General features: G+C 35.7%; 1 protein-coding gene across 1 annotated transcript in view; it reads right to left on the minus strand.

Moving 5' to 3' along the window:
- Positions 1-21,371, minus strand: part of PRTG (protogenin) — a 140,517-nt gene that overhangs the window by 67,916 nt on the left and 51,230 nt on the right. Inside the window, exons 3-9 of the mRNA XM_027840863.1 lie at positions 15,954-16,098; positions 14,679-14,812; positions 14,096-14,233; positions 13,702-13,860; positions 11,448-11,607; positions 8,345-8,592; positions 5,887-6,051 (exon numbers count right to left, since the gene is read on the minus strand). Coding sequence (XP_027696664.1) covers positions 5,887-6,051; positions 8,345-8,592; positions 11,448-11,607; positions 13,702-13,860; positions 14,096-14,233; positions 14,679-14,812; positions 15,954-16,098 — 1,149 coding nt within the window. The remainder of the gene's footprint in view (positions 1-5,886; positions 6,052-8,344; positions 8,593-11,447; positions 11,608-13,701; positions 13,861-14,095; positions 14,234-14,678; positions 14,813-15,953; positions 16,099-21,371) is intronic.

Below are 21,371 nucleotides of genomic sequence, written 5' to 3' on the forward strand. Positions count from 1 at the left end.
ATGACTAGACTAGGCAACTAATTGGATAATGAGCACAAAAGAAAGGGAAAGATTCAGGATAGCCCTAAAATTGTAAACTTCTGTGACAAGAAAAATGGCAGTGCCTCAGAAAAAAGGTTTGAAAGAAGGGTAATTTCAGTGATAAAGAAAGATTTATTTTGGACATGTTGCATTTGAGATGCCTATGGAACACTGATGTTGAGACAGAAGTGCCTAGCAGGTATTTGGTGCTGCAACATCGAAGTTCAGCAGAGAGATTAGGGCTAGATACATAAATGTGGGAGTCATCTGTACTGAAATGATCATTGAAATCATGGAAGCTGATGAGATCACAAAGGAAGAGAAGAGGAACTAAGACAGAACCTGGGGGGAATAACTAAGATTAGGGAGTAGGACACAATTAACAATCTAGCAAAAGAAACTGAGGATAAAAGAACCAGAAGAAAGCAGTGATCCAAAGGAGGGAGGAGAGAGTGTAAAAGGAATGAGTGGTCAATGGTGCCAAATGCTACATAGAGGCCAAGAAGGATGGTAGAAAGACCATCATAAATAGCAATTATGAGTTAAGGTAGACTACTAGGTCTGTATCCCAAAAGAGATAAAAACAAAAAGGAAAAGGACTTCTATGTGCATAAATATTTATAACAGCTTTTTTTCTGGAGGTAAAGAATGGAAAGCTGAGAGGATGCCCATCAGTTGGGGAATAGCTGAACAAGTTATTGTATGTAATTGTGATGGAATACTATTGTACTATATGAAATGATGAACAGGATGCTCTCAGAAACACCTGGAAAGACTTGCATGAGTTGATGCAAAGCTGTGTACAAAGTAATAGCAATATTGTAAGATGATCAGCTGTGAATGACTTAGCTATTCTCAGCAATACAATGATCCAAGACAACTCTGAAGGACTCATGATGAAGAATGCTATCCATCCCAAGAGTAAGAACTGTTGGTGTCTGAATGCAGATTGAAGCATACTTTTTTTTTAACTTTCTTTATTTTTCTTGAGTTTTTTCCTTGTCTGTTTTTTTCCCACAACATGACTTATGAATATGTTTTGCATGACTACACGTGCAAACCTATATGGAATTGCTTGCCTTCTCAATGGGGGCAGGTGGGGAGGCAGGAAGGGAGAGAATTTGGAACTCAAAGTTTTAAAAATGAATGTTAAAATTGTTTTTACATGTAAGTGGGGGAAAATAAAAAACTAAATAAAGGCTAAAAAAAGAGCTGTGGTAGGCTGGAAGGTCAGGTGACCAACAAGATAGGGGAGAAGATATTTTCCTGTATCTTCATGACCTCTCAAACGTCTCCAATATAGAAATCTTGTGCTAGAGATAAAGCAATTTCATTTGTTTCCATGGTCTAAAGGCACCAGTTAAAAATGAGGTAAAACCTGATGAACTAACAAAAAACAAGGCTAACTCCTAACACATTCATTCAGCACCCCCTTCCCCACTGGACTCTCTTCTCTGGCAAAGCTGCACAAAGCTGACCCATGAGCTATCTATATAACATAATTCTATGAACCTCCTCTTCTCCATCATGCTACAGAAAACCAAAAGGCATAAGCTTGCTCTGGCTAGTGTTTTAATGGGATAGTACTCTGTCTTGCAACAGAGTTCAGCTAGAGCACTGAGGAACAGAAGGACCTGAGACGGGAAACATGTATGTTGCTCCACTATGCCTAAAAGATAAGAGACTGGCATCTAACTGGGGTTAGTAGTAATAGAATTGCTTTAAAACGGACTAAGCTAAAATATTTGAAGAGTCAAAATACTGTCTTTACAAAGGAAGAAGAAAAAAATCTGAATTCAGAAAGTGATGGTAACCATGGAGAGAATGATTCAGCCAACTGGTGGGGGTGGGGGGGAGGCAAACTGCGAAATGTTGAGAAGTTAATGAGAGATGAGGAAGTGGAGTGGAGGCAAAAAAAAAATTATAGGACTACAGGTATGAAAGAGAAAAGAAGTATAGGATAACAGTTGTAAGGGGATCATATGATCTTCAAGGGTTTTTGTTTGTTTGCTTGTTTTTAAGACAGGGGAGAGGTGGGAATGTTTGTAGATACTAGAGAAGAATCCAGTAGACAAGGAGAGGCTGAAAATAAGAAGAGGCAATAAAAGGACAAAGCTTCCAGAGAAGACAGGAGGCAATAGGCCAGGGCACAAATAGAGGGAATCTGGTAAGGAGAAAGAGTTTTGCTTGTGGTAAAATCTCTGAAGCTTGTGGTCTACTGGTATAGTCTCTGAGAAACCAGGTCACTTTCATGCCATAATAATAATAATACCACTTAAGGTTACGAGTTAATATGTACAATACAAAAAATAAGGAACACCAAAAGAGCTAAGTTTGGACAGAATTGAGAGTATGATTTAATAAACACTGGGAAATGAGAATAGTCAAGTAGAATAGAGCAAGCTGATTTGAAGGTAAGTGTAAGAAACCTGTGTTTGCTCTAAAAGGAAATTAAAAAGTTAAAATATAAAAAGAAATAAAGGTCATTAAAGAAAAATTTTCAGTTAAAGGTTTTGGAGAATAAAAAAAGGAGAGAATACAAGAATTTTTATGATGGTTTCAACTCCTTTCCATCTAGTACATGGTGGGAAAAGGGAAAGAACAAAAGTAAGGGTAGCCATCCAAAAAGACAAAGCTCTCAGTATAGATGCACCAAAGTGACAGAAAAGACTAAACAAACAGAGGAACACAGAAATATGTTTGTTCTCTTGAGTTTTTGGATAAAGAAATTTCTTTTTCTACTGCTTCAAAGACAGCAGGAGAGAAAGTTATGATGCAAAGACATTTTTCCATCACCATATAAACTTAGTGAATTTTCTTTTAGGGGTTTACAACACCTTAATTTGTTTTAAATTAAATGGTTTACCATGAGCAATATTAGACATCAATACAACCAACAATATTGAATCTGATTTTTGGAGCTATATATCTAACCCTAACCTCTTCCCTGACCTCTAGCCTTGTATAACCAGCTAGTGATTGGACATCTTTCCTCTGTGATCGTCTCCAATTTGTCTTGTATACCTTGTGTGAACATAGTTGTTTTCATATTCTCTCCTTCACTTAGACTGTGAGCTCCTTGAGATCAGGTATTTTTTTTTTCTGTTTTTTTTTCTTTTGCCTTTCTTTATATTCCCAGCACTTAGTCAGTGCCTAGCAAATAGGAGGCATTTAATAAATGCATATTGACTGACCAGAGGCTTCATATTGCCTCAAGAATCAAATAAAAAACCCTCTGGCTTTAAATCCCTTCACAACCTGGCCTTTTCCTGTCTTTCCAGTCTTCTTCCACCTTACTCTCCTTCATATAGTCTTTGGTCCAGTAATACCAGCCTTCTTGTTATTTCTCACATATGACACTTCATTACCCTACTTTATGCCTTTTCAGTGTCTGTCCCCTATGACTAAAATGGTTTCCCTGGCTTCAAGTTTCACCTCAAATACAACTTTCTGTATGAGGCTGTCCAGTACTCACTCCATTCCTAGTGTCTTCCCTTCGAAATTACCTTCCATTTACACTATATCTGTATCTACATCTATATCTATCTATCATATACATCATTGTTTGTGAACTTCATGAGAGCAGGGACCCTGTTTTTTGCCTTTCTTCATATCCTTAGTACTTATCACAATGCCTGGCACATCCTAAGTACTTAATTAAATCTTGCTGAACTGACTGTTGATTTGGCAAGAAGGCACAGAGAATGAAATTGTTCTCCTGGTTCCCTTCAATTGACTCTATATTAGTTTATAGAAATCTTTCCAGGTTTCCCTGAATCTGTCCTATTAGTTATGGCTTATGGTACAATAATATTCCATTACATTCATATGCCATCATTTGTTAGGCCATTCCCCAAATGATGGGTACCTACTTTGTTTCCAGTTCTTGGTTACAACAAAAAGTACCACTATAAATATTTTTTGTGCATATAGGTGCTTTCCTCTCTTTCTTTGATCTTTTTTATACTACCGAGGAGTAGTATCAAGAAGTCAAAGAATATGCATAGTTTAGTGACTCTGGGTGGGTTTCAAATTGTTTTCCAGAATGACTGGAACAATTCACAGCTCCACTGTGCTATCTTCTCATAGCCCTAAATGGTTTTTAGTTAGAGACAATTATCATTTTCATTTTTTATTGTATCTGCCCATCTGATAGGTGTGAAGAAGAACCTGAGAGTTGCTTCAATTCACATTTCTTTTATTGTTAGTGGTCTGGAACATTTTTTCAAATGTTTACTATGGTTAACTTTCATTATTTCATTTAAAAATTGCCTGTTCAAATTCTTGCACCATTTATTTATTGGGAAATGGCTCTTATTCTTGTATATTTGCATCAGTTCCCTACATATTGTGGGTATAAGATGTTCACTAGAGAAATCTACTACAAAGATTTTTCACTGTTTTCCTTCTAATTCTAACTGTATTACTTTTTCTTTTTCTTTTTCTTTTCCTTTTTTTTTTTGGTGAGGCAATCGGGGTTAAGTGACTTGCCCGAGGTCACACAGCTAGTACTAGTTGTGTTTGGTCTGAGGCAGGATTTGAACTCAGGTCCTCCTGACTTCAGGGCCGGTGGTCTATCCACTGCGCCACCTAGCTGCCCCATGTAATACTTTTTCCAATGCAAAAAGATATTTCAATAGTAGCTTTATTTCTCCAAAACTTGATCACGGGGCAGCTAGGTAATACTTAACTAGCTGTGTGACCCTGGGCACTTAACCCCGATTGCCTAAGCAAAAAACAAAAAACAAAAAAACTAAAAACAAAACCTGATTAGCACAGAATGTCTTGAATTTAATTATATTTCTCTACTGGATGGACATGAGATGGTAACTCAAAAGCTGTTTTAACTTACATCTCTTTGATTAACACAGCAACTAATTTCTAATCCATAGGTCTGATTAATTTGGCTTAAGAAATAATGTAAACTAAATATATCACATATAAATAAGAAATCTTTCAAGATTTTCCAAACATTTTTGACCTGTGAAACTGATACTAAGACTCATGTAAATAATATAGAACCCTCCAAAATTTCATATGTCTAAATAATTTGCCTCAACATTATGACAAGTATTTCAAGCCCCTTGTTAGAAAGACCCTACATACTACATTAAGAGAAAGAACTATGGAGTTTGAATACAGATCAAAGCATATTATTTTCTCTCTCTCTCTTTTCTTTTTTCTTTCTCATGGTTTTCCTTTTGTTTTGATTCTTCTTTCACAACATGACTAATGTGGAAAAATGTTTAATATGATTGTACATGTATAACATATTAGATTGCATGCTGCCTTGGGGAGGGGGAGGGAACAGAGGGAGAAAATTTGGAACTCAAAATCTTACAAAAGTTAATGTTGAAAACTAAAAATAAATAAATGAATAAATAAACATTAAAAAAAAAGAAAGACCTTATATAAATTTAAGAATGCACCATAAAATGCCTAAGCCACATTCCATGTAATCTAAGTCATTTTCTCTTTTCAATGACTTAAGCCATGGCATCATATTTAGAATTTCAACCACATGTCTTAATGCTAAGAAAATAACTACAAGGCAGTCTTCTTATTACATTTCGATTTAGTTATCAAAATTTTAAGTTATTAAAATTATTTTATAAATAACTTAGCATTTAAATTACCTTATATATTAAATTACCGTGTGTGTATATATATATATAATTACCTTACAATACTTAATAGTATTGTAAGTTAGACCCATACTTGAAATGACAGATGAGTACTGCTCTCTAATTTTTAAAATACAAAATAGTTAATATTTTCCATAATTCAAAACTCAAATTTAAGGGCTAATTACAATACTTATCAATTTTAACAAAATACTTTAGTTCTCTAGAGTTACTTTCTTACCATCTTCAAGTGTATTCTGAGTTACATGATCAGACATCTGGCTGGCTCCCATTGGCATATATGCCACAATATAAAAAGTATAATTGCTGGCTGGCTCTAAGTCATCAATAATATAATGGGTCGTATCATTTCCAATGACTACTTGATACTCTTCATTATTTAAACCTAAATTAAAGAAATAATAATTACTATATAAAATGATATACCTTCAAAATGTAATGAAAATTACCCAGGTCTATCATTGTAATAAGCATATAATTCTGATCTTTAACTCTCTACTTGGTATCTACCATTCTCCCCAAAAAATGCAAATTAGAAATTAGCAACTTCCTGAAAGAAACAGTGTCTTATCACAAATTACCATAGTTAACAATTTTTCTGATTAAGATCATCCTGAACACACTTAATCTTACCTTAACCTTATTCAATATTGAGCCAAAACACAGAGTAGATAGTGTACAGTAATACAATACAAAACTGCAGTCTTATCACTCAAAGTGATCTTAATTCTATTTACTTAAAATTAATGTGTTTTTTTTAAACTTAATTGCAAAGGCTTCATATTTGACCACAGAGGATGTGATGTGATTACTGTCTTTTAAAACAAACAAAAAAGTTATCTAGCAAAAGATCTCATTTTGCTAACAACTCTATTAAATTAGACTGACATGAGGTTTTACTTTCTTTTATAGTGAAAGCAAAAGGACTGTCACAGAACGTGATTTTAAAAATGTTTTGTCCTGTAATGAGTCTCTTTTGAGGGAAAAAAAAATCACATCAATTCTTATTAAAATATGTATGGCAAGGTATAGAGCAGGGTTTTGTCTTTGTTGGATTTAATTCCTATAGACTGAACCTGTAAAGTGGAACAAGTGTACTGAAAGCTACTATGCCTCCTTAACAACTCATAGCAAATGCATGTCAACTTAATCAAAACTCTCTAAAGGCTGTAGCCCCTGCTCTGCACAACTGAATTTATAAACAAAACAGAAGGCAAATTCCGCTATTAAGTTTTCCCACATTTCTGAATTAACTTGATAGCATTTTAATTAGACAAGATTATGGGCATTTCACAACAGACTAGTTAATAGCTTGTTAATTAGGAATCCCATAGTACGATTTCTGACTTGCCAAACAAGGTTCTTGAGTTCAAATTAAAGGGCCTTGTTCTGTCCATGAATAGACTAGTAGGCCTCATGTGGAGGTTCTAATCAAACAGCTACAATAGAAAACAAGAGCAGCCTTCCACCAAAATCAGTATTCCCTGTGTGCCTTTTCTAAATCGCTAACAAGGGAATTAACATACTCCAACATGCTCTCTCATCAGACCTTCATTCTTTCTTGCTACCATGACCCCTAATTTAAATGTAAAATATTCCTCTTTAAAATATAAAAAAAAAACACCTGTTAGTTTTTTCAGACAACATTATTACAACACTATTCTTCCAGAATGGCTTAAGTTGTATTCAGTTTATATTTCATAAATGCTGGCTTGATGTGCAATTAAAACTGTAAATGTATTTAACTACTGCATGTTATATGATACCATTAGAGAAATCTCTGGGCTTTTAAAAATGCTTTTCTTTTTGTCTTTTGTGCATTTCTCTGAAAGTAAAATTTAAGGTTAATAAATAAGACCCAATAGAATTGAACAGAAATTTCAAGGTGGACTCAATTTCAAACTTAATGAAAAAAAAATAGATTCAACAAAGAACTTCTTATCTAACTTAAGAAGTATAACTTCACAAAACTTTAAAAAGCATATGAGAATGAAAAGCACATAAGCATGAAGAATGATAATATATATTTTATAACTTCAATGTAAATTATTACAGAAAAACGATCTCTGTGCAGCTAGGTGGCGCAGTGGATGGAGCACCGGCCTTGAAGTCAGGAGGACCTGAGTTCAAATCTGGCCTCAGACCAAACACTTGACACTTACTAGCTGTGTGACCCTGGGCAAGTCACTTAACCCCAATTGCCGAAAAAAAAGAAAAAAAAAAAAAAAGAAAAAAGAAAAACGATCTTTACATTAAAGCTTACTATATTATAGTGAAGTTATGTTCTATGTAATAAAATAACCTTAATCTCTTCATTAAATATTCATTAAGGAGTTCATATCTCAGTACATATGAAACCCTTAAGTCTTTAGCTTGGAATTCATACTAAGTGAAACATACTTTATACTAGGTTTCAAGAAATATACACACTCTGAACATAGCAAAATCTAGAACTTTCCTATAAGAAAAATTTAAGGGTTTTTTTTTGAGGGGAGGGTATTGCTTGTTTTAAAATTAGATCTGTAACACTTTAACAATTTTGTTTAAAGAGTTAAACAGAACTTTCCAAAAAATAGCATTGCTTGAAGATTATATACAAATACGTAAATAATTTATACTGAAAAACAAATCCCTTATAGTAAGAGGAATTTAAAAACAAACTTTTAAATAGTGCTCACCTTCTGCTTTCATATAGTGTACTGAATAAGCAATAACTTTGTCAGAATTGTAAAGTGGCCTCTCCCAAGCCAAAAGGATGGCTGAACTTGACATAGTTTCAGCATGGACATTACAAGGAGCACCGGGTCTATCTTCTGACATTACTACAGTCAGTCTGGCTCTGGACAAAATAGATCCTTGGCTATTCTCAGCCATACATTGGTAAATAGCATCGTCTTCAGGAATAATCTGGTTAATGACCAATTTGCTGAGGGAAGAAAAAAAATTTTGTTTAAGTCACATACATTTCTAAAGAATTTTCCAAAAGTGATATGAAAAATGAGTTTTTAGCTACTATTGATTTTTCTTGCACTAAAACCAAATTCTGAACGATGCAAAATTCATTGCCAATAAATGCCTAAATTAGCTACAAGGGGGAATATGACATTCAATGTTAAGACAGTTAAATTCACCATGATTCACATAGGTGATGTGGCACACTCTTTCAATTGCAATCAAATGCTTCACATTTAGTAGAAAGTTGTTGTCAAGTTTTTTTCAAAATTTGGCCTCATCACTGGTCTTATTAACCAGTACTACTAAAACAGGAGGCAGCTAGATGGTTCAGTGGACAGAGTGCTAGGCCTGGAGTCAAGAAGACCTGAGTTCAAATCTGGTCTCAGACACTCATTAGCTATATGATCCTGGGCAAGTCACTTAACTTTTGTCTGCCTTAACCCATGAAGAAGAAAAGGGCAAGCCACTCCAGTACCTCTGCCAAGAAACCCCAATGTTGTTGTTCAGTCATTCAGTTGTCTGACTCTTCGTGCCCCCATGAACCACAGCATGCCAGGACCTTCTGTCTTCCACTACTTCTTGAAGTCTGTCCAAATTTATGTTCATTGTTTCCATGATATTATCTATCCATTTCATCCTCTGCTGTCCTCTTTCCCTTTTTCTTTCAATCTTTCCCCAAATCAGGGTCTTTTCCAATTAGTCCCATCTTCTTATTATGTGACCAAAGTGACCCCATGTGGGCCCACGCAGAGTCAGACATGACTGAACAGCAACTATCACCACATATAATAGTGTTGAATATATTCAGTATTTTTTTCACAAATTAGCAAAACAGATATAAAATATTTTATTCAGCATAAACTATAGTACTGATTTCACATTAACATGCATATAAAATTCTCAGCAAATTTTAGAGTTAGGAGGGAAATTGGACATTGATTCTCCTTTTACAGCTGAAGAAACTGAAACCAAGAAAGGATAAATGGCTTGCCCAAAAGTCATGCTTCTGGTTAGTGATAGAACCTAGGCTAGAACCCCAAGTCTATTAATTTCTGAGTCCAACATTGTCTCAACTATACCATTCTGCCTCTTTTATAGTATGATTAATAAGAGAAAGAGGATAACCTGTGACTACTAGGGGCACATCCTCCTCTTTTATCCCCCTTTACCCCCTTCCACAAAGGGGTACTATGGGAAAATTTGACATCACTAGCGGCACCCTCTCCTATGATTCTCCCAACTTTTCTCTTCCCCAAGGCTACTTGATTCCCCATAGGATTTGGATGAGATGAGAGTCAAGAACTTCATTCCTTCTAATAAGACAGAAAATGACCAGGTCTAACTATCTGCTTTGCCACTGACTTACTTTATGCTCTATAGTCCCTGGGCACTGACACCTGATCTACTTATATTACCTGAGGATTTCTGAGCCATGCCCATATACCCCACCACAGCACCCTCAGGACTTCTGGGACTTTCCATCTATCCTACAGCTGAATTTTCTTTTATGTGTAGTCTTACCCAATTAAAATATAAGCTCCATCAGAAAGAGGGCTGTGACAATTTTTAAAAATTTTTATTTTCAAAACTTAATTCAGTGCATGGCACAGAGTAGATGCTTAATAATTTTTTTCATCCATTAACAATGCAACTGGATTCTACAGGATTCTGATCAATCAACAACCATTTTTAAAATCCCTATTGTATGCCAGGTACCATAGCAAGTGCTGGGGTTATACAGAAACAAAAACACAGTATTATCTGCATTCAAGAAGCTTATATTCTTTCAGCAGAAAGAACATCTTAAAAAATGAGGCAAACAGAATAAATACAAAGTAAAAACAAGGTACTTTCAGTAGCAGGGAATGTACTACAATCTGGGAGAATTAAGAAAGGCCTCATGGAGGATAGCACTTAAAGCTGATCCTTGAGGAAAGGCAGAAATTATAAGAAGAGGAGATGAAGAAGGAAATATATTCTAGGCATGGGGAATAGCCTGTGGAAACACATGTATATGAGAAACAAAATGTTCTGCATAAAGGGTAGCAATATTGGCTGGACTGTAGAACGTATGAAGGAGAATAATGGGTAATAAACCTGGAAAGTTAGGCTGGATTTAATCTGATAAAGGCTTTAAATGCCAAATAGAGGAATTTATATTTTATTTCAGAGGAAACTGAGAGCCATTATTCTTTATTGAGCAGGGAAATGACATGGTCAGATAGATATTTTGGGAATATCAGTTTGGCAGTGTGAGAAGAATAGATTGAAGATGACATGGAAACAAAGAGACTAATCAGGAGGCTACTAAAACAGTCCAGGAGACAGAAATAAGGCACCAAATAAGGGTGCTGTGTAGTGTAAGTAGAGGGAAAAGAATGGATTCAAGAGCAATGTAGGTGGAAATCAAAAAGACTTGACAACTAAATGGATATTTATTTGGAGATGAGGAAGGTTGAGGAATTGAGGATGCTTTAAATGTTTTCCATAAAAATACCAAGGAAAGTTGGATATTATCAACCTGAATGTTTCACTTCAAAATTATTTTTTCGTTTGTTTTGTTTTTTTGGTGAGGCAATTGGGGTTAAGTGACTTGCCCAGCGTCACACAGCTTTTAAGTGTTATGTGTCTGAGGCTGGATTTGAACTCAGGTCCTCCTGACTCCAGGGCTGGTGCTCTATCCTCTGCACCACCTACCTGCCCCCTTCAAAATTATTTTTAAGGGAATTTTATCTCATTTAAACATAAAACACCATTTTTCTTACCTACAGTTATAGATTTAAAAATTGTGATTATAAGAAACAACAGAACAATAACATATCTTACCTGTTATACATTTTTATTCTTCCATTTGAATGAATCCTTCTTCCATTTTTCAGCCATGACATTTTGGGTGAGGGAATTCCCTCTGCCTGACATACAAAACGAGCAGTGCCAGCTCGGGGCCTTGTTAAACTTTCTGGCCATTCCACGAATGAAGGAGGAGCTATTGGGAAAAGTTGAAAAAAAATCTAAAGTATTTCTCAGATCTCCAATGGAGGGATTCAACGAAAGGATAGTTATTGGTCTAGATTTTCCCCACACCATCTAAGACAGGATTGTGCATATTTACAAACTACAGAACCAAATTCTCATGCCCACCATCTTTTCCATAGCAATACCTATTTAGATATTTACCTGTCCCAGAAAATCCCTAAATAACTATATACACACATAAATACTAGATATACATGTCTGTTATAGGTATGTGTATATATATATATATACACACACACACACACACACACACATACACATACATATATACACAGATTATATATATACACACACACAGGTTATATATACACATATATAGGTTATATGTATAGGTTATAGGTATGACAGGTACATTTAATATATAATCACACATATAAGTATATAGATGTGTGTCCACATGCAAATCTGTATATGCATAAATAGATAACACAATAACTCAATAGACAAAATAGGATAAATACGAAGGAGTAGGCTTAAGTTTCAAAAATCAATTGCAAAACTACACAAGGAGATTGCAAGTTCAATATGAATCAACAGTGTGACATGGGAGTCAGAAAAGTTAATGCAAACTAAGAAGAAATGGATACATATTATATATATATGTATATATATGTGTATATATGTGTATATATATATGTATATATGTGTATATATGTGTATATATATATGTGTGTATATATACATATATATATGTGTAGAGAGAGAGAGAGAGAAACAAACGGGGCGGGGGGAGACAGTTAGACTACACCTGGAGCATTATATTTAGTTTTTGGTGTCAAAAGAACACTGACAGCTGGGCATGGTGGCACACACCTGAAATCCTTGCTACTGGGGAAGCCTGAGGCTAGTAGATGGCTTGGGTTTGAGAGTTCTGAGGTGCCTGAGGTTGAAGGTGATTGAGAATCTGCACTATCTAGCACAAACATGATAAGCCCTTGGAAGTGGAGGGGCCACCAGGCTGCCTAACGAGGGGTGAATCACCCCAGGTCAGAAAAATAGAGTGGTTTAAATAAAGCTTCTGTGCTAGTTAGTACTGGGATTAAGTCCATGAATGGCCACTGCACCTCCAGTCTCAGAAAAATAAAAAATAAAACAAAACAAAAAAAACCCAAATCTGACAAACTAGTACCTATTCAAAGGAAAGTGACAAGGGGACTTGTAATTCTGCTATACAAGGATCAGTTAAAGGAACCAAGTCATACTAGAGAAAAGGGTTAAGTAGGGAAAGTAATACCTATCTTCAAATATTAAAGGGCTGTAATGAAGTACAGTTAGACTTGTTCTTTTGAGCTCCAAAGGGTAGACCTAGGAACAAGTGGAAGTTGCAGAGACAAATTCTGGAAAATTCAGGAAAAATTTCCGAATTATTAGAGTAGTCCAAAAGTAGAATGGATTGCTTCCGGTGATGAGTTCTTCATCACTGGAAATCTTCAAGATGGATATATTAGGTAGGTTTCAGGAGATTAATGTTAAAATGTGGGTTGGACTGGATCACCTCAAAGGCCACTTCCAACAGAGACTCTATTGTTAAAATGGTATTTGTTATCACAGAATGTTAGAGCTAGAAAGAATCATAGGAATTATCTAGTTTAAACTTCCCATTTTTTTTAGATAACAAAACTGAAGTTCAGAAAAGTTCAAGAACTTTCCCAGGTCACCAAGCTGTTATAAAATACCTATGTCTTCCTGATTCCCACATGAACATGTTTCTGTCAAAACACTATACCTGCCTCTCCATTCAGCATGGCTGAAAGGGCATGTATTTTGGTAATTGGGAGAAAGGAAGATGAAATGAAAAGAGTGGGTTGGTAGGTGGGATAAAGTGAATGGTTAAGGCAGTCGGCAAGGAGGACATGGAAAGAGAGCTGGATTTTAATGCATCATTCTAATTTTCTATTCATAAGCTTAGAGTCAAAAAATCATTTAAGTAACATAAAAACCAGACTATGTAACTTAACTGAAGATGAACTGTCAACTTTAAAAAATAAGAAAGCAAAATAGGAAATTTTAATTTTTTTTGATTGGAAGGAAAAATCAAACTTACCTAGTACAGTGAGAGTTGCCATGGCAACTGTGAAGTTCCGTGTGCCGGGGGTAGAGGCACGACAAATATATATCCCAGCATGCTGCAGCTTAACATCAGATATCATGAGATTACCATTTCCAAGTACTCGAGTATTAAATACATCAATGGACTTGTGATCTATTTCAAAGAAAATGATCCAGGTACAAGGATTTAAGATCTGTTCTAACATTACAACTACAGAGTAAGCACTAGCAGAATTGCATAAGGCATATTTTCCCTTTGTTTTAGAAACAAATGTAAAACTTTACAAAACTTCCTACAGAAGAAATCCACAAAATAGCATAATTATGTTATAATAAACATTTTAATTTGTTATAACAGAATGAACAAAAATAATTTTGGGCAAACCTACCAAGACGGCTCCAAGAAATGATTGGCTTAGGATTTCCCGTAGCCATGCATTCCAAAACAACAGTTTGATGCAGAGAAGTTGTTATATTCTGTGGACCTGCTATAATAGTTGGTTTGTGGAAGGACTTGGACTCCTTGGCTTTGAAAAGAAAAGAAAATGAATGAAAGAAAAGAAAATGAAAAAAATGAAACAATACACAAAATAAAATATAATATGGCAAAAATTTTCAAAAAATGTCTACTTGAATATTCATCATTCAATTCCGATTATACTTTAACTCATTTAATATTGCTATTTCTTTTGAGAACCTATAAAGCAAAATTCAAATAAAAACCAATATATGTTAATAATCTATAAGGCACATATTTAATTTTTATTAAAGATGCTAGCATCTTTTATAGACAAGTTACTCTATAATAAGATGATCTGAATGATAATTGGGGCTGCCACTTTAAAATTTATAACTGATGTTACTGCAAAGAGATTACAATGGCTTACATTTAGCTGTCAATATCTCTTGAAAGACAAAAGCTAAGAAAAGCCAAAAAAAAAAAAAAAAAAAAAGGAATATTCATCTTGTTACCTGGGATGACAGTTACAGTAGCTTCTATGCTTTTACGTCTACTGGCTACAGTAGTAGCAACACAACGATAATTCCCAGCATCTTTTTGGTCAACACCATAGATTTGCAACACTCCTGATGGCAGAGCTGTTATCCTATTATAAAAGCAAAAAAGATAATGGAATCATTTGCACTAGCTTTTGCTTCTCATTTTAGAAAAACTTTCTAAGAAGGAATATATTACTTTTACCCCTTTTCAAAGAAATGTATAAAATATATTTGATACCTTCATAACACAGTTTATTCAGTTTTATTTTGAGACAATACTACTCTCTAAAGAGGGAAAGGGATTTTATAATATGGAGCTGTGAAAATAATTTTTGTACTTATTTTCCAAGAATGTGTAAATGAAAAAATGAAAATTAACCATAAGGGCAGCTACATGGCACAGTGGATAGAGCACCAGTCCTGGATTCAGGAAGACTTGAGTTCAAATCTGGCCCCAGACACCTGACACTTACTAGCTGTGTGACCCTGAGCAACTCACTTCACCCCATTACCTAGCCAATAAGAAAAAAAGAAAAGAAAAGAAAAGAAAGAAAAGAAAAGAAAATTAACTACGGAGTTCACAAAGTGAAGCTCAGCATTCAACATTGCAGTTAACTGTTGGCCCATACATTATCTGAATAAATTCTAATTTCTAGACTTCCAGCTGCTAATTTACACTAAGAAAGTCCCAAATAGAGAAGAGTCTCCTTGGGCAACCCTGTTCCCACTCTAGAAAAATGTTTTTGACCTAGTCATGTCCCATTAATTAAAGTGCCTTTGGCACTTTGACAAGACACATGCTAAGAGGCTAACCCCTGTCCTTCCCACAATACAGGGGAGGGAATTGTTGCAATGGTTTTTATAAGAGGAGTTGATGTGAGATATAGGCCCATAGAATCTAGCAAGCTCATAACCATAGATGTGATGGCAATACTTCCTGGAAGCCTGGGCTCTAATATACTTGTACAAGCACGGGAACAGATAAGATGAAAAGATGTCCTTGGGGAGACAAACTCTGTGGTCTCACCCCCAAGCACATAACTACAGACCAGCTTCACAATTGTCACTTTTAACACATCTGGCATAGAGGATTCTAATTCCTATGCTAAAGCATGAGGCTCATTCTAATTGTTCAATAAATAGATTACTACTTGAATAATCTTCTTGTATATCTCTAATAACTCTTTTTTTAAAAAAGGTCTTTTTTATTAATACAGTCCCACTGACAAATAAAAAAAGTCTATTTACCTGTCCATAACCAATGGTAAGCTTGTTCTATTTAATTCCCAAGTTATGATAGCAGGAGGGTGTGAAGTAATCTTACAGGCAAGTCTTGCAACCCCACCTTCTTGGACTTCAATTGAATCTGGCTGAATTTCAAATGTGGAGATAGCTAAAACACAAAGTTTGAAAAGTTAAGAATAGTAAAGAAAAAAAAATAAACAGGCAATAAATATTGAAAAGCCAAATTTGTATTCTTGCCAAAATAAGCAAAGGCATAAAGATAATTTAAAGGGTAATTTTGCCAAACCAGAGATTTGTTCCCCATGTAATGTTGGTAGCCCTCCTATTTAGCGCAATTCTGAGCTATCATTTCCTTGGAACTTATAGACACAGAGAATTGGGGGACAGGGAAGGTTCTGAAATAAGAGAGGGTGGAATCAAAATATACATACATACATTTAAATATATGTTACTGGGAAGGAGAAAATCAATAATGCAGCTAGAGTTTTTCTTCATTTTCAGAAAAGTGAGATTAACATTCAAAAGTAAGAAAACTTGGATAGTATGGAAAGGAGATAGACTTGATACAGAGAAACTAATAACAAAGCTATTAAAAGTCTAGGTTAGAAATAAGTGGATTACTTTCACCTGGGAGGAAAAAGTTTAGGCGAAGTATTATGGAAGAAGAACCATCTGAGTTAGGATTTTAAGGAAGGGAAAACCTTCAACAGAGGGAAATTGGGGAGGGAGTCCATTGTAGGCATGGACATTTTCCTGAGCATAGCCACCGAAACAGGAAAGGAAAAAAGAGAATGAGGAAGGAGGTCAATTGGGTTGGAATAAAAAGTAGTAGGTGAAGGAGAGTAAAATAACGTTGAAAATTCACTTTATTAAGCATCTGCTTTGCAAGGTTATTGTGCTAGACACTAATGATGCTGGAAAGCTATGAGAAGAAGCTGAAAAAGCAGGTTGAATCTAACTATGGAGGACCTTTGTTGCCAAGACTGAAAGTTTATACTTTCTTCAGTCAAAACTAGAAACTCTTACATTATTTTCTATTTTGATGGATTTGCTATTTTTCTTTAAATATAAAAAATTGGTATCTTTTGTTTTCATAGCACCTTCATTTTCAAATATCTCCCTCTCCTAACCAGTAAACCATCACTTGTAATAAAGGATAGAAGAGGAGAAAAAAGCATTTCAGAAAAACAACAAACACATCAACTGAATCTTCTTCCTTTCTCTCTTCCTTTCTTCTTTTCTTTCCCCTTTCCTTCTTTCTTCTCTTCTTTCATCTTCCTTCCTTTCTTTCCTCCTTTCCTCACTTCTTTCCCGAGCACACAAAAAAGCTTAAGAACCTCTGACTTATCAGGACCTCACACATAATAGGGGTTCAATAAATATTTGGCAATTTAAGAACACTGAATAACAACTCAGTAATTTTAGATCCTCAGGAGGTAGTTTTCTCACCAGTAAAACAGGGATAACAATTACTGTTTTATTTACTTCAATGAGGTTACTGTGAAGATCAAAAGAGATAATAGCTGTAGAGTATCTCATAAATTATAGAGCACAAGATATTTTATATAAATATATATTTAGTCAGCTATTCTTTTGCAACTCTACCCATTAGTTCTCACAAAGCAATCATATTATTTGTACAGTATGCATACAGTATAAACATAGTGATCAATAAATATAGGTTGAATGAACAAGTACATTTCACCTAACTTGGTTAATTAGTTTGAAAAAAATATCATATCATACAGTACGACAGGGCACAATTAGTTCCATAAGAACAATGTTATAAATGAAACCAATTTAAAATGGTGTAAGAGGAACAAAGAGACAGGTTTCTCAGAGATCCCCTAAAACAATAAGAATAAACATCAAGAAAAGAAATAAACACCAAGAAAAGAAACAAGAAAAAGGAAGAAAATAATAATCAACCAAAATAATTAGCAAAGCTCATGAAATACTAACAACTATAGCTAGTTTCATACTAAGAAATTTGAGAATCAGTAAGACATAGATGATTACCTACTGAAGTATAAAATACCCAAGCCAACAAAAAAAGAAGTATACAACCTTAAGAGAGACTAATGAATTGACCTATTAAGAAGGTTAAATCAGACAAACTATTAATAAACTGCGTTGTAAAAAGGCACTGGGCCCAGGCAAATTCACAAGAGAATTCTACCAAATTGTTAACAATAAACTCCTATACCATTTAGACTGTCTTAAAGCAGAGAACTACTGGTAGGCTAATTCCTTCTACAAGGTAAATAGAGTTTTGAAACCTAAAGAAAGACAAAAGTAAGAAAAGTATAGACCAGTATCATTCATGAATATTGGAATCAATTGTTATTGATTTAGCATTCATCTCTTAGCTGTGCTTGTGACTTTCTGGACTTCACCATCTTGACTCAGCTGCCTTCTCACCCTGGAATTTTCATTCCATTCCAGCCTCCTCCAACTGATGAATTCCTTCTAGGGCCTTCATTTTGGGGATTAACCTAGGCTGGCCATGTTTCATTCCCCTCCTACCTATGCTTCTGATTCTACATAGTGGGCCACCAAGGCCCAACATGGGTGATCTTCCTCCCCTTTCAGTTCCCTTTTATGTGTTATTTCCCTCATTGGAATGTAAGCTCTAGTTGGGTAGGAATTGTCTTTTTTTTTTTGGTTGTTTATATTCAATTCCAAGGGCTTAGCAGGTACCTAGAGGGTAGTAAGTACTTAATAAATGCTTGTTGCCTGCAGAGAACTCCCCCTACTTGAATGAAACCCAAGGCACAGCTGACAAGTCCTAGGGAGTTTCCAGGAGGATAGGAATGACTTGCTCAGAGTCACAGGGCTAATAAGTACCATAATAGTGATTTAAGTCTAGGTTTTCTTGGACTCCAAGCCCAGCATAACATATACTATCCTGCCATGCTGTCTCTATCATTATTGATGATATAAATAATTAACTCAGCAGTCGGACAACCACACTGGCACAGTGGAGGCTCTGGATCATCAGTGAATGTCAACAACTTTAAGAGGCTGCATGGCACAGTGGACAGAATACTAGACCTGGAGTCAGGAAGACCTTATCTGCCACAGACACTTACTTGGTTGTGTGACCTTGGCTAAGTTGCTTAACCTCTCTCAGTTTCAGTTTCCCAATCTTTAAATTGAGGATAACAGCACCTACCACATGGAATTGTTGTGAGGGTTAAATGAGATACTTTCAAAACCTTAAAATATTTATACATGTAAAGTAGTATTACTTAAATTGTCTCTCATAATCAAGTAGAATTTATAAATGGAAGATGAGAATTATTTAATAACAGGAAACCAACCCAAATAACAAATCATAACAACAAGAGAAAAAATAGAGCATACCATCATTATCATAACATTAAGATATAGAGAAAGTCTTTGATAGGACTTTGAGAAACAATAAAAAGTTCACATCAGTCAAGTAATGATTTAAAAAATCCACTGAGAAACTACAATAAAGAATTTCTTCCACAAAAAAACTTTGCAAAAAAAAGTTATGAAAAAACCTGTGGGCAATTGTGAAGCGGAGCACAAAGCAAAGCCAGTACCAGTGAAGACAAATATACCCAGCCCCTAAACCACCTATGTACAATAGACAAATGTAGCCTGGAAGGGTCTGTGTTCTAGAGTAGCAAGAACAAAGCATCCCACACCCCAAAGCCACAAAAAGGTTGGAAAGACTTAGAGTAGTCAGGAAACCCCACGGTGGAGACCTTGGAAGCCCAGGGCAACAGCAGCAACCAGAGTGGCACGTATGGCATTCAGAATGGAGATGTCACAGGGGGCAGTGATAGTGTTATGCATTTCAAAAAATCTTCTGGAGTGGTGAGTACAGGAACCCAGCTTTAAACAAAGAACATTCAACCACCTCATCCAAAAGTTTAGAAAGAGGTGTAGTGTAGCCCTGGCACAAGGTCTCAGTTTCTTAGTTAAAACTGGAGAATTGAGTAAATTTTTAAAAATTGACCATTATAAAAAATTATCCTAGATCTAAAGAGAAATGTCCCTGATGGAGCAGATACACAAAGAATGACAGAACAAACCTGAGGACCTTGACCTTTCTTGTGTAACTTTCTTTGTGTAACAAAGCCCAAAAGCATGAGCCGTTTTCCTCATTGGTGGAGATCAATACCCTGTGCCTGAGTGAGAGGTGAGATGAAGTTGGCCACAGTGGGAAAGAAGAGAGCTCCACTTCCCTTTAAATATCTTCACTCTTTTTAATCTCTTCTGGAAATTGAATCTCTTCTAGTCTTTTTGAGTCACTTCAGTAGCTTCTGGCTTCCAGCTTCAGGAGAGAAGATGGATGATGCCAACCCCCACTTCAGGTTTCTGAAGGGAGAGTAAGACTCTGGGACAAAGATGACATTGAGAGGAGTTGGGAGTCTTCATCATGTCCCTAACTCCAGCTTGCTAACACTAGAGACTTTGGGGAATTTTTCCAAGACATGAGATTCTCTTTCTTGATTGAACTGAATTACCTCACTCTCAATAAAAGATTTCTTTCACTCTGTATTGTCCATATATGCTCTCCTCCTGTTTTAGAGAAATGAGTTTCTTTGCTCTTCATCATGTGTGTTCATTGCAGAACTGGTATTTGATAGTAATGGAGTCAAGCTTTGGGTGTAAAGTTGGAGTCCCGCTTTCCCTACTAATAACAGTGATCAGAAATTTAGCTTGAACCTGAAAACTACATCTTTTAGACTAATAATATTTAAAAGGAACAGACAGAAATAATTCCAGCTCTGTAGCCCCTCTACCTGAGGAGGGCAGGGTGGCCAGGCTTCTGAATTTAACCTCCTGTTTTCCTTCTGGCAGAAATTAGTCTCCCTTGGAGGAGGGGAGGGGTGGAGAAGATGGTAGAGATGTCTCTTCTGCCTCCCTTCCAGCCATACCATGACACCCTCGGGCTACACGTGATAGAGAAATCTTCCTAGCAGGAAACCACATGAATCAAGGAATTACAAAGCATAGAACCACAATAGAGAAAAGTAAACCTGAGGACCCTGTCATTGCAAATATCATAGAGGCAGTGCAACAGAACTGTGAGAAGTTCATGAAATGTGAAGAGACTCAAGTCAGGACAAGGAGGGGCAAATCAGCAGACTTTGGCTTTGTTGGTACTAGAGAGAAGTGTATAGCTAGGAAATATTCACTCTGAAAAGCAACCCAGACCAAACCTTTTGCTGCTATTATGAGTCATGTAGACTGTAGTTTTTAAAGAAAGGAAAGAGAGGACTCCTCAAAGGGAGAGTTTCTTGACTACCTCTAGAAAGAGAAGGAAAGTTTTCTTTCTATACTCCTCTCCCACTCCCACTCCTACCCCACCTCACAAAGGATACCAAACTCCATCAACTCAGGAGGTGAGACCCAAATGACACGAATTACACAAACGACAAA

The sequence above is a fragment of the Vombatus ursinus genome, unplaced genomic scaffold, assembly GCF_900497805.2.
Source record: "Vombatus ursinus unplaced genomic scaffold, bare-nosed wombat genome assembly UNPS02014848.1, whole genome shotgun sequence".
Classification (NCBI taxonomy): domain Eukaryota; kingdom Metazoa; phylum Chordata; class Mammalia; order Diprotodontia; family Vombatidae; genus Vombatus; species Vombatus ursinus.